Below are 14,978 nucleotides of genomic sequence, written 5' to 3' on the forward strand. Positions count from 1 at the left end.
AGGATACAGCTATGTCTAAAGGAAGTCATATTTTAAAAAGGAAAAAAAAAATCTCTTTTCTAATGTCAGTGGCCTCAGATTCTTTTGCTAAATGCATGGAAATAGATTTGTTACAGTGGTGCTCAGACCAAGTATCAGAATCACTCACATCACCAAACAGAATTAAATCAGAGTAAAGACTGATTACAGAGGATTGAGATTTCTGGAATCCCTGAAAATATTTGTAAATATTCCCGGATTTCAAAGGAGAATCAAAAATTATTTACTGAGTGGAGACCTAAACCCTGAATATATAAATGGGCAAGGTACCCTTTTTCTTCTCAAATCCTACTCGTAAGGAGAGACTGTCATAGGCAGCTGCTTACCCCCACCCAATTAAGAATGTTGGGGACAAAGGGATTAAATTAAATATACTACACCTGTGCTGAAGCTACTCTATTGTTTCCAATAGTTGATATCATTGGCTCATTAAACTGGTAACTTAATCTAATCTGCAGTGTATGGGATCTCCTCTTATAAATCTGGTCCATCTGCAACTCTATACTACCTTTATTATTTTTAATCTATTTCAATAGTGACTACTTTGGAATACTGACATAGAGATTATTTGGCTGTTTCCTAAATGATTAACTTCTTAACCAACAGGATTGTCCATCTTTACAATTCAAAAGAAATGAACAGTTTTACCTTTATAGGGAATACTTTTTGATAAACCTATTGTTATGGCTATATACATGAAATTTATGACTGAATCATCTCCCATTTGCACTGAGACTATTCTTTCTGCTTATGTGCATTTTCTGCTTTTATATAATTATTTAGGTATAAACAACAAAAGAGAACGAAGAATATATCATGTAGAAGAAAGATCCTGCTGTAAGAATAAACGCTACATTCAACATTTACTGTGCACTGGAGTGCCAAGTGCTGAGGTTCTATCAAGAAGAAAACGACACAGTCCTTGTTCTTAAGTAGCTCTCAGGCCTATTAACTCACTCGTTAAAGAAAAACTCACCGAGTATCTACGTGGCAGACTCGGTTCTAGATGCACGAGCTAGGACAGGAGAGAAGAGGGATAGAAACCATGTCTTCATAGAGCTTACATTTTAGTGTGGGGAAAGAGACAATAAAAATGAAAAAAATATTGAACATTAGATAGAAGTAAGTGCTATGAAAAAATAGAGAGGAAAAAGGGTTAGGGAGTCTCGTGGGGGTGCAGGGGTAACAACTGTGGTTCCAGTTTCGTTAAGAAGGTACGCACAACACGGCAAGGGCCCAACAGCAAGCAGATAGACACAGGCTGGGACCGGGACACATCAGGGGCCCTTAAGGAGGAAGGGAAAAGGTGATGCTAGGGAAAACTTCTCAGAGGCAACATTTTGGTTGAATCTTAAAGAGGATGAGATGGAATTAACAGGAAATGGCTATTTGAAGAAGGAAAACGTCAAGCATTTCTCTACCAGAAGTAGAAGACATTATAACACAAGTTTAATATCCAGGAATCCAAATGAATAATTTTAGATATTCTATTAGGTCCTTGGTTTACAAAGATAAACAAGTCATACTGCCATAACCAAAAGTTGCTCACTGTTAGCTCTGGGTGCCAGACAAGAACATGAATAATTATAATGTGAAAGACTAGCACTCTATAAAGAAGTTATCTACAGAAAGATGGCAGAAGGTAGAACACAAACACGAACAAAGTACAGTCACCGTCCTCAAACAAAGCAAGGCAGAATACGGTATTTGCTCAAAGAAAGGTACAAAGTGCTGTGAGTTCCAGCATGGCTAAGAAGGAGGGGGAGATTAGGATAGAAAGGTGGGCTGGGGTTACAGAGTGAGGCCTGAACCGCCAAAGTATGAAAAGCGAAAATTCAATGGTTCAGATGTAAGCACAGTTTATTACTAGCCAATGCTCATCTCATTACTACAAGACATTCTGACCATAATACAGATGGAGCTGCACAAAGACACTACTGGAAAAAAAAGTGCGGGGTACATTATTTTAAAAAAATAAATAAAAGTATATTATTCAACCCATTAGGATACCTATTAACAGGGGAAAAAAAAGGGGAAATAACAAGTGTTGGCAAGAATGTGGAGAAACTGGAATCCTTCTACCTTGGCTGTGGAAATGTAAAATGGTTCAGCTGCTGTGGAAAAGAGTTTGGTGGTTTTTTAAAAAGTTAAACATAGAATTACTGTATGACCCATCCACTCCACTGCTAGGAATACACCCAAAAGAAGTGAAAACAGGTACTCAAAGAAATCCTTGGACATGAATATTCATAGCAGCACTACTCACAATAGCCAAAAAGTAGAAACAATCCAAATGTCCATCAACAGATGACTGGATAAACAAGTTGTTTTATGTACATACAATGGAATAGTATTCAGCCAGTAAAAGGAATGAAGTATTATACAAACTACAACACAGATGAACCTCGAAAACATTATGCTAAGTGAAGGAAGCCGGACACAAAACAGGTCACATAGCCTATGATTCCATTTATATGAAATATCCAGAATAGGTAAATCTATAGAGTTGCGGGCTGCGGGGAGAGGGAAATGGAGGGCAACTACTTAATGAGTCAAGGTTTCCTTTTGGGATGATGGAAACACGTCAGAACTAGACAGAGGCAGTGGCTACACAAACTGTGAATGTACTAAATGTCACTGAGCTGTTCACCTTAAATGCTTAATTTTATGTTAAATACATTCACTTCAGTTAAACAAAAACAAAAAGCGATCTGCAGCTCAGAACAAATCTGACTGCCCTCTGGGTTTGCCTGCCTGTAATACCCAGCCTCACTGGTCCGACTGGCTACTTAAACTATGCCATAGACCCAAGTAATGTGAGGCCACCCTGGTGGAATTTGTCGGTTTGTCAGTAAATTTAAGGCAGTCAAAGTGAAATTTACCAATAATAATAGCCTGAACTTCAGATGCCCTACAAGGAAATAGTAACAATGTCTGTGCCTGCTACTATATCGCCCTAACGAGCAAGCACAAATTCTAAACAAGGTTCACAGAAAGTCATGTAACTGTGCGACATAACTAACATCAATAACAGCTAAAAGATCTTCAAGAAAAACTTAGCTTATGTTCATTTGTGTGTGTGTGTGTTTGGGGGGTGGGTGGTTTCTTCCTCATGAGTCATCATAAAAACGGGAAGAATCTGGGATAATGGAAATCCGGAAAGAAAACCACTTAAGTCTATAGAAAAGTTCTATGCTACTACAAAAGCAAGAAGCATAATCAGAAATGATGCTACAGATCATCTACAGGATGGATGACTATTACATATCTACTAAAAATGTCCACTGCTATTATACTGTATATTCTTCATTTCCTAAGTAATGGTATATGTTTTATTTTTTTAATTGTTTTTATATACTACCTTATAGATGACTGCACGTCAGTGATGCACAAGATTTCCATAAATGGTTAGTTTGTCAAATTGTTACAAAGTCTATCTGGATGAAAGGTATTACTGAAACAGACTTTATTCTTAATTGTAGAAAAATGAATGACTTATGACCTACCAACTATTCAGACCGTCTTTTTCAAACAACTTAAACATGTCACCTAACGGGAACACTTTGAGGGCCAAGAAAACCAGAAATAAAGTCCTTATTCTAAAATTGTAATAGCATGCTAATAGTTTTGTTGACAAAGAAAAATTTACCAAACATTTACTCTACTCCATCTTTCTCCTACCCCCTCACCTAGTCAAATGTTCCTTACTCATTTTCAACCTGCAAGTTAGCGAAACGGTGGTAGTTTCCTGCCTTCTTTAGAAACACAAAGTGCCTGAGAAGCTGCAGTGAAAGTCCTGGTCCTCGGATTTTATCTGATATCAAGGTTCCCAGCTTGAATTAGGACCCTGTGCTCTCAATCCTTCTTGTATTTTTTATTTATCTGGATGAACTATCTACTCCCAGACTATTTTGCATTTGCAAATGCATTTTCATTCTGTTCCCTGGTTTCCTTTTCCCAACATCACAAGGACATCCTCTGTTCCTAACCCTAATCTAGAGTGCTTTCTTACCTTCCCTTCTACCTACAAACTTATCTGTAGTGTTATCTGCATCTATCTTTAACTCCTTCACTCTCCCATTTCTCTACCTTAAAATGGAGGGGAGGGGACCTTCTTCTATTCTAAGCTACTTCATTTACCAGTGTTCAGAAACCTAACGCTTCCCTTCTTGGGAACTCTTGATTCCTCAATCATCCATCCTTTTTGTACCACTCCCGCCTACTGGTTCCTCTCCTTCACATACAAAATATACTTGACCTCCTCTCTCCTATTCTTTCCTTTCCTTTATTTAAAATATAATCACTATCATCATCGTCATATTCAGAATAATTACTGAGCACTTACTGAGTCATACATCTACATCTACTTGCTTTCATGTATATATCACTTTTATGTAACGATTTATTATTATTTATCTCCCATTTTGCAGCTAAGGATAACTGTGGCACAGAAAGGAGTAATATGCCCAAAGTAACATAACTGGTAAGTGAAGGAAAGGGATCTGAATCCAGGTGGTTTGGTTCCAGGGCCTGAGCTCTTAACCACTATGCTATACAGCCTCTCACAGTTTCTGTTATGAGAGCTGCCTACGTATACCATTCCCCTTCCTCAATCATTCACTTCTCTATCCGCAGCAATTTCTTTCTCTACCACTTACCTAAAACCATTTAAAAGCCCCCTAGTAACTACTAACTGTCAAATATAGAGCTCACAGTTTAAGCTTCCTATGTCTTGACCTCTCTGCAGGACCCGACTACCCTGGACACTAACTCCACGAACGTCGCTGATTCACTTCTCATCTCCATGGTTGCTCTTTAGTCTACTCAAGCACTGTCCAGTGGAAATTTCTGTAGTGCTGGATCGATCACATGTATGTGCTACCCAGTATGGTGGCCTCTAACCACACGTGGCTACGAAGCACTACAAGTGTGGCCAGCACGATGGAATCTGTAATTTAACTTGAATGTTAACAGCCAATGCAGCCTGTGGCCAACCTCCCAGATGGTGCAGGGCTCCTCCATGGACCCTCTTCCTCTGCCAGCCCGTCAGTGCTGTGGAAGAGGTCTGTCCTTGGTTCTCTTCCCGGCTTCTTCCACTCTCTTCCCAGCGGCACCTCCCTGCTAAGTACTTCCACTCCTATATAAGCAGCCAGGCTTCTGTCCTCATGAACACAGCTCCGTCTTCAATTGCTCACTTCTTCACCTGCAAGGCACCACGAGGCACCTCCAATGCAGCATTTTCAGAACTTCGTGGATCACTTGTTGTTGAGTCTACTTGCAGCTCAGGCAGTCCCTGGTCAGAGAACGGCACTCCATCTATCCCGGTCCCAAGCCAAATACAGGCACTCAGTTTAGATTACTCTCTTCCCTTGTTTGTTTACTCCCTTCTCAATCTCCTCTCCTCTCCCCACAAATGCTCATTAAATCTGACCCCCTGGTTTCCACTGCCACTGCTCTAAGCCAGAGTACCATATAATGGATCTAACTGAAAGAGTAATGAGGTTAGTTCTTTTGCTTCAAGTAAAATGTAAAGTTTAACACAGCTAGAAAATTCTTTTATACTTGTTGGGGAAAAAAAAAACCACAAAAAATTAACATGACAGGAAACAAAACTGCCCTCTAAGGGAGAAAGGAGAAAATTATAGATAATCTCACAATCTGTACTTAATAAGTGGCCTTTCAGCAATAAATCTTCTTTTATTAATGTTCCAAATTTCTATTGGTAATGAAAAAAATGAAATAAGATACTTTTAAAATTCTGTATTTGTTATTGGGCTACTCCTGGCAAAAGGATCACTCACTCCTTCATTCATTTAATAAAAATATAATCTTAATTCAAATGAAGAATAGCAGGTATAGTCACTGGTGCCCTGGTCTTTCAGGATCTTTTCTCTTTCTCTTGGAGAAAATGATGTCTGCTCAAGCTTTCTTACTAATATAATTTGCTAAAATCAGCCACAGCACTAATAAATCTCACAGGACAAATACCCTTGGTTGCTAGAAACTTCTGATAAAATATTTTTGGAATGCAATTTCATAGATGCACATTGGGTTGCATTAATAAATTTATTTGGTCTTTTCAACTGCGAAAAGATCTTAACATCATCCTGGGGAAAAAAGTCATCAGAATGAAAAATCATGAATATGGGGAGGAGCTTTAGCACTATCATAATTCAGGTGAAAAAAAGACTTATAGCTAATTGACCACAAACCAATGAATCAATAAGTGAGTCACAGTTGCTTTGAAATAAGTTTTAATATTTCAAAACAATTAAATATTATCAGAAAAAACATTTTGTATTTAAAAAATTTAAATCTAATATCATTTTTATCTTAATTATAAAAAATAATTACAATAAGCCAATGGTTAAGTTTTCAAAAATAACAATAAGCTAATGGTGATGGTAACGGTTGCACTGAAGTCTGATTCTGAGGATGACAGAACGACAAAGGATCGAGAAATCATAGGGCCTGATGGAAGAGGTGGAAGGGATCAGAGAACGTTAGGGCAGATGTCTTTCTCCCATCTTAGCTTAACTGCTTCTTCATGCTGAGCATAAACGTGGCCTCAGTCACACTGAAATCCTGTCAGGCCCTCAGTCCAGCTGCAGCTCCACCTTCTACAAAGACTTCCCGCACCCTCCCAGCTAGAAACAAGTTCCCCCACACTGAAGTCTCACGGACCTCTGTATACTTTTTATGAATCTTCTATTATATTTCCAACATATTTTCTCTGTAAGGTAAGTTTCCTGAGAACAAAATCAGTATTTGATTCAACTTTAGTGATCGATCTTAGTACAGTATCTTGCACATGGAAAACAAGACATTAAGGAACATTGTCAAATATTTGTCAAAGGACAAGAGAACAGCTCTGTTCACTTTTATAGATATGTGTGTGACCTTTGAAAAGCGACCAAACATCTCTGAGCCTCAATTCCCTGATCCATAAAAAGAGAAAAATAGTGCCTCATAGGGTTGTCACAAGGATTAACTGAGATAGTCTATACAAAGTGCTTAACACACCTAGTAAATACTTAATGATAGCCACTATTATTACAGTCTAATTATTACTCTATAATAAATTATTTCATAATGAATCAGCATTTGAAAATAAACGTCAAGTAAATGGAGAAGACTTAAAATACTGCAATGACTTCCAGAAGAGCTTTCATTTTGTAAACGCTAGGGAAAGTCATTTCGATCTGTGACCTCCGAAGGGGCAGAATTCCAGACTACACAGAGAGCAGGGCTGTAGGGCAACAGAAGAAGATGCACCAAGAACTACGACTCCCTGTCAGTGCATGAGCCCAGGCACAGGGTGGACGACCCTTTGTCAGAAGTACTGATGAAAGAAGTCTGCCCTTTGATTAAAAGTGAGCAAGACTTTAAAATTTGTCCAATATTTCTAACATAAAAAAAATGCTTTGGTTGTTCCTACTGATGTTTATAAAACTTTTTTACTCTTCCAATTGTTATCTGCAATACAGCTGATGAGATTTAATTTAGGATAAAGTAGTGTAGTAGGCAAAACAATGGCCAAAGATGTCTATATCCCAACCCCCAGAAGCTGTGAATAGTTACTTCACACAGCAAAAGGATTCTGCAGATCTGATTACATTAAGAAGCTCAAGATAGGGAGATTATGCTCCAGTATCTGTGTGGACCCACTGTAATCACAATGGTTCCTATAAGAGGAAGAGGGAGGCAAGGAGAGTCAAAGAAGATGGGACGATGGAAGCCGGAGTCAGACAGACAGAATGACAGCCCTGAAGACACCTCACTTCTGGCTTTGAAGATACAGGAAGAGGCCATAAACCAAGGAATGCAGGTGATCTATGGAAGCTAGAAAAGAGAAGGAAATGGATTCTCCAGAGAGGCTCCTGAAGGAATGCAAGCCTTACAACATCCTAATTTTAGAACGTCTAACCTCCAGAACTGTAAAGATAATAAATTTGTGTTGATTTACCCAGCAATTTCACTACTAGTTATTTTCATAGAAGCCCAAAGAACTGAGAACAGTGACTCTAAGATACTTGTGCACCAGGCTCACTGTAGTTATAGCTAAAAGGTGAAAACAACCCAGCTGTCCATCAACAGATGAATGGATAAATAAAATGTGGTATATACATACACTGGAATATGATTCAGTTATACATGCTATAACGTAGATGAACCTTGAAAATATGCTAAATGATATAAGTCAGACACAAAAGAAAAAATATTGTATGATTCTGCTTACATAAAGTATCTACAACAGGCAAATTCACAGAGACAGAACATAGATCAGAGGTTACCGAGGGCTGGGAGGAGGAGGAAATGGAGTTACTGCTTCCCCTTGGGGCAATATCCTTGGCAGCATCCTTGCCCAAAAAACTGTAAGAAATAATCATTACTATTCTATTATCCAGATGGATAACTTTGTTGGAAGGAAATTATTTTGGAAAAATAATCCAATCTTCCATTTCTTCACTTGTGATCTTGGACTTTTCAAGCTAGGCTATGAAACGGTCACATACCCTATTGGCTAGATGAGCTACGTATTTGTTTTCTTTAAACTGAGCCAGACCCTCAAAAAAAGCTTATTCATCTTATTTATGTATTTATTTATATCTGTTCCTTAAAGGTGGCTAAGTCAAAACTCATTCACTCGACTCAAGCTCCCAAATCCATTTCATTCAATCTTTGAAGCAGTGTAAGATAATGAAAAGTAATGAAAAGACTCATGGTCTTTACAATCACAAATTACTATCCAGTTCTGAATAATTAGTTCCCTTATCTGTAAAACAGGTATAACACTACTTACCTTATGGGAGTATTTTAACAATTATGATATAAAGCATACCTAATAAAGCTACTAGACATGCATACCTAGTAACATTTCAACACATTTTAACTGCTGTTATTATTATCCTTGTTTTCCTCCTAAATGATAACTACTTTAATGATAAATGAAAAAAATAAAATCTAATATGAATTATTCCTCATTTTCCTTTTTATTTCCACCTCAATTTTGTCATTCTTCAACCCTACCTTCTCCCCAGTTGTAGAAAAAGGGGTACATCTTCCTTTTTTTTTAAAGATTTTATTTATTTGAGACAGAGTGCATGCCTGTGCATGAGTGGGGGAGGGCGTAGGAAGAGGGAGAGGGAGACAACAGAACCCCCCCTACCCCTCCTCACTGAGCGGAGAGCCCATCACAGGGCTATACAGGGCTCTGTGACTGCAGGGCTCCATCCCAGGACCCAGAGATCATGACCTGAGCCAAAGTCAGACACTTAACAGACTAAGCCACCCAGGCTGACTCTTGGTTTCGGCTCTGGTTGTGATCTCAGGTCCTGGGATCGAGCCCTGCATCAGGCTCTGTGCTCAGTGGGAAGTCGGCTTTGGGGTTTTCTATCTCTTGCTCCCCCCCGACTCCCCGCTTGCTCGCTCTCTTCCTCTAAAATAAACCAATCAATCTTTTTTTTTTAAAAGAAGGATATAGCTGGAGTCATCATAATGCCTGACTTCAAACTATATTACAAAGCTATAATAATCTAAACAGTACGGTATTGGTATAAAAACAGACACACAGATCAATGGAACAGCACAGAGTCCAGAAATAAACCCGTGCACATATGGTCAATTTATGACAAAATATATAAAGAACTCACACAATTCAAAAACGAACAAAACCAATCTGATAAAAAATGGGCCATTTTCCCAAAGACGACGCACAGATGGCTAACAGGCACATGAAAAGATACTCAACTGCATTAACCATCAGGGAAATGCAAATGAAAACCACAATGAGATATCACCTCACATCTGTCAGAATGGCTATTATCAAAAAGACAAGAAGTAACAGGTATCAGTGAGGATGTGCAGAAAAGGGAATCTTAGTACGTTGTTGGCGGGAACGCAAACTGGTACAGCCACAACGGAAAACAGTGTGGAGGATCCTCAAAAAACTAAAAACAGAACTACCAGCAATTCCCCATCTGGGTATTTATCCAAAAAACAAAACAAAACAAAAACACTAATTAGAAAAAATATATGCATGTGCAGGTCCACTGTAGCATTATTCACAATAGCTAAGAGATGAGACAACCAAAGCGTCCATCCATGGATGAATGGATGAAGATGTGGTGTGTGTACACGATGGAATGCTACTCGGCCGTAACAGAGAATGAAGTCTTGCCATTTATGATTAACATGGATGGATCTTGAAGCTATGCTGAGTAAAATAAGTCAGAGAATGACAAATACCATATGATCTCACTCTATGTGGAATCTAAAAAGCCAAACAAACAAAACAAAACTCATAAATGCAGAGAACAGACTGGTGGTTGCCAGAAGGGAAGGGTGACTGGGGGGGTGGGCAAAAAGGGAAAAGGGGGTCAGTGGGTACAAATTTCCGGTCATAAAATAGTAAGTCATGGGGATGCAATTAAAGCATGATAACCATATTCAAAAATACTGTATTGCATATTATGTAACTTTATATGGCGACAGGGGAAACTAGGCTTAGTGGTCATCATTTTATAGTATATACAAATATTCAATCATCATGTTGTCTACCTGAAACTAATATAATGTTATATGTCAATTATATCTCAAGAAAAAAATATTCAAATTTCCTCAAAGAAACATCACTATGATATTTTTCTATACCTCCTCTTGAATTACCATAATCTACCCTGAATCTCTTACCTGTATATCTGTTTTCTCAATGGACTGCTAACTCTTCAAAGACTGAGGGAATCTCATTTATTTGCACTAGCATCTTGTAATAACACCACATACAATATTTTACATATGACAGGCACTTAAGGAATAAATAAATTGACAAACCTAAACTATTGATTTTCTGTGAACACATAAGGGCTATCTGACAAAACTGCATCATCAGATTTATCTGCTTAACTCAAACAGATCGCTCTAGCAGGAGAAAGGCAAAGAAGAAGCATATCAAACACAATCTTAAATAATTTTACAGTATTACTCCCCATAAAATGTCATGAATCAAAGTTATTTTTCCAGAAATATTTAAAAATTTTAGTAATCTATACAAAAGTATTCCAAATCCAAGAAAAGGTGAGACTTTAGTTTTTAAACAACGCTAAGGGTTCTTTCTACTGAAAACTTTTATGTGTTATTCAACTAGCAGAAATTAAGAACCCTTTACAATTAAACAATCTGCAGGTCTGTTTTATTTTTAAATAAAAACCAATTTGTAAGCATGTAATTGTCTGAACAAACTGTAATTCTCTATCTGATATACTGAGCATTGTAATTTAATAGGCAAACTGGAACTCGAAGTTATTTTTATATTCCTAAACTAACAAACTGACATCAGTGGGGGATGCTAAGAACATAGTGATAGGCCCTTAACATTTCAGAAACTGACATTCAAGGTTTTAGTTATCCTCAAGTGCATTGTAAAGGTCTGTAACATGGAAGCAATTTGTAATTTTACAAAGGCAACAAATGCCTTTAAAAGTATTAAAGTTTAGAGACATTAAAAAGTAAAAATCTACATTGATACTGCTTAGTTCTATGAGTCCACCATGCACTGCGAATTAAAACAAGTCAAGAAATTCACAAGACTGTTTTAGCAAGTGGTTCAGCTAGAATTTCTCTTATATATAGCTTTGAAAATAGTTTTAGACCTGAAATTAAGTATTGCTTAAATTTTCCGTTTTATTTTATTGCAATTCATGGGAGAAATCGTATGCAGGATATAAACCCTCATTCTGCCTTTATTTCCTGGCTGGTTTTGTGCCTTGATTTCCTATTCCTTGAAATAATAATACCTAACTTACAGGGTTGTCATTAAGAACTCAAACTGAAATCAGGTAATGGGTACAGTGCTTAAGATTTTTAAAAACATGTCATCGGGGGATTATTAAATGTAGGTGCTCAATAAATGGTAGCTACTGAAACGTCTATTATTAGGGGTTTCTCAAGGAGTCTGGTGTAGAGACAGTTTCAGTGTTCGCTCAATCATCTGTTTCTCTTCCCTGAGAAATACATGCCTCTCCTTTGAAATGGTTCCTAGGGCACAAGCGTCCTGCACATTCTCCCCAAACGTCTGACGGGACTTACTGCCCTGTTTCTCTTTGCAAACAAGTCCCACACCTAAGCTAGATGGCCAAAGCACTGGCAGATGGACCAGTGCTACAAAATAATGCAAGACAGGGCCCAGACAGGGGACAGAGAAACAACAAAAATGAGACTGCAGCTGACAATCCAGACAGAAGAGAATGATGCCTTTCTCCTCCCCAGGAGGTACTAGAGCAGTCTACCTGGCTAGCCTCAGAGTGTTCTGAGTGACCTGTTCAGTACAACAGGATGCCCCATAGCTCAGTTTCACATAAAGAGACAGGTACACTTTAGAGATTAAAAGATTAACAAATATCTCCAGGTAGAGAACAATTTCAAATGGAAAGATAGGTAGGCAGGAACTGCTACATTGGTTCAACTCCTCTACTTAAAATAAAAAGATGTTGTGGCCAGTAGAGGTGAAAAACAAAGATTGTTTCCAGGAGTGACTCTCATTCTTACCATCTTCCATTTTTAGCCAATTTTAAAATGATGGGTCACAGACACAACCCTCTCTGCAAGTCAAAGACCTAGTTTACTTTAGAAACCATTACTTTCTGGGTATCCCTGCCCATAATTCCCTTCTTACACAGTTGAGTATTTTAATTTATGCCTCTTCCCCAGAAACTGGGGAAGTCCCTGCACCATCTCTGGCAGATGATAAAGACACATGGTTAAATGTCCTCTGAGCAATGTAATGAATTATGAGTATGGGTTGTAGAGACATTCTATCCTTTATGGATTTACCTTTCTCTCATGAGGCCTCAGTTTTCTCATTTATATGATATTAATTTTCTCCTGATAGTTAAATCAAGTATAAGTTTTAAAAAATTACCAAATAAAAGAACATATTAGAAATAGGTGTGTGTTTTTAACTATCTCCTGACACCATCATAACTTCAATACAACTTATACTGAATGGGGGCGGGGGGTGGATAACATTTACTATTTTGGTTAACACCTGTAACAAGGGCGTTTTACTGAATGGTTAACTGTGTAGCGGGGTACTGTGCTTAATCCATTTCCTTTAATACTCACAATGACCTATGAAATATATTACCCCCATTTTATAGGTGAATAAAGTCTCAAAAGATTGGGGAAACTGCCTAAAGTCCAAAGCTAGTAACAAATTCCTAATTCATACCCAGAACAACCTGACCCTAAAGGACTATTCTCTCAACTACTTTAGAGTTTCTCTGATAAACAGCAACAAAAAGATGAAGTAGTCTGCAGAAGAAACTAAATCATCTTAAACAAATACAATACCAGTTCCTGCAAGCACTAAATTATATTTGACAACTCAACACTCCAATTGGTCCTTATGTGCCAAACAGAAGTCACAGCTGAATGGAAAGTTCCTTCCGTTAGCCCGATTAGAGCTAGTTAAAAAGCTAGCCTGGGAATCATCTCTTACCTGTGTTGCCATCCGCACTCTCCATAGATGGTTTACTGGTTTCTGACGGATTGTTCATTCTTGAGTCTGCAATGAATGAGAGGTGAATGAGGTTTTTTAAAAATTGGGGATGTGGTTAGGGAGGCAAAATTGTGGAAAAGGCAAGGCTTAAGAATACTGACCAATGTTATAGTTCTACAGTTCAAAGACAGTGTCAACCCTAAAACATTGGAAATTGTAATAAAAGTTTATCTGAAAGAAATTCGGGATTCCCTTAACCCTGAAGTGATCCACACATAAACTGTCTTTCCAAAGAATTTTAACATTCTTCTCACAAAGATAACTGAACTCTAACCTGAAAAAAATTAGAGTCTAACACGTAAATGGAGTAAATATAATATGAAGCATAAAATACTTTAAAGAAACAAAGCTGGGGCCAAGCACCTTACAAAGTAAAACATGTTACTCTCAAATAAAGTTTCTTTTTTTCATAAGCAAAGGTACTGGGTTAGTTCTAACCAAAACAATTCACTGGTAATCTTCCTAAAAGACTGGACAGTAACTCAACCTAACAGAATAAAAAGAAAGCATGTCTAAGAAAAAATCTCCTTATTTATTACTCTCTGCCCAAACTATGTGTCAAAGTGAGAATATGTCAAATTCATACCTCAATCATAAACCAGTACACAAGTTGCACCACAAGGCATAACAGATATGTCTAATCATTTCCAAATTGAACCAGAACCACACCCACCTAACATACTACCTATCTGATACCCCACTAAGAACCTCCAGACGTGGGTTTATCTCCTTAAGGGTTATCTCTTTAACGAAAGTTTTCATTGTAAAAAGTTTTCATCAAGCAGTATCAGGTATCCCAGAAGATATACAAGAGACAAGAACAAGTCTGGTTTTTCTTCCACCTTTATAATAGGGTAAAACCTAAATTTACATTTAATACATACTTCATTCTACTTCTACTGTAACCCCAAACTTAGCATATTTGTAATCAAGTTTACTATCAAGCAAGTTTCCCACTTTTCCCCCACTGGATTAAGAACCATTTAACTATAATTATTAGTTGAGAATAAGTAAACTGTATTATATTTGATTTTTCACCGAAGAGTACATTTTGTCACGTGCTTCAATGTTTAACTAGGAAGCCAAAACAATCATCAGTCCCAACCGTGGTGTCCATAGTTGCTTTATCCAAATGCACAAGTGATGAGAGAGAATCAAGAGTCCTCCTCCCATAAATTTCATTTCCAACCTGGAAGCTGTGTAATAGCTTTTTTAACACAGGTTTTGAAACAGATGCTTGTCTTATGGTCTTAAGCAGTTTTATCATATCTTTGGTTTGTTCTTCAGATGTTCGAAGGATTCAAATTTGTTTTTCTGTGGTCATAAATGAGAGTAGTTCTACAACTTCCTTGCATCTACTGTACAGAAAAATTAAAATGTC

General features: G+C 37.7%; 1 protein-coding gene across 1 annotated transcript in view; it reads right to left on the reverse strand.

The window, feature by feature from the left end:
* The window catches only part of POU2F1 (POU class 2 homeobox 1), a 164,922-nt gene that overhangs the window by 57,595 nt on the left and 92,349 nt on the right, over window positions 1-14,978 (reverse strand). Inside the window, exon 2 of the mRNA XM_028111971.2 lies at window positions 13,538-13,603. Within this exon, the coding sequence (XP_027967772.1) occupies window positions 13,538-13,603 (66 nt within the window). The remainder of the gene's footprint in view (window positions 1-13,537; window positions 13,604-14,978) is intronic.

Source organism: Eumetopias jubatus, unplaced genomic scaffold (genome assembly GCF_037043125.1).
Source record: "Eumetopias jubatus isolate StellerSeaLion01/CBP00866 unplaced genomic scaffold, mEumJub1_p1.0 scaffold_12, whole genome shotgun sequence".
In the NCBI taxonomy this organism is placed as follows: domain Eukaryota; kingdom Metazoa; phylum Chordata; class Mammalia; order Carnivora; family Otariidae; genus Eumetopias; species Eumetopias jubatus.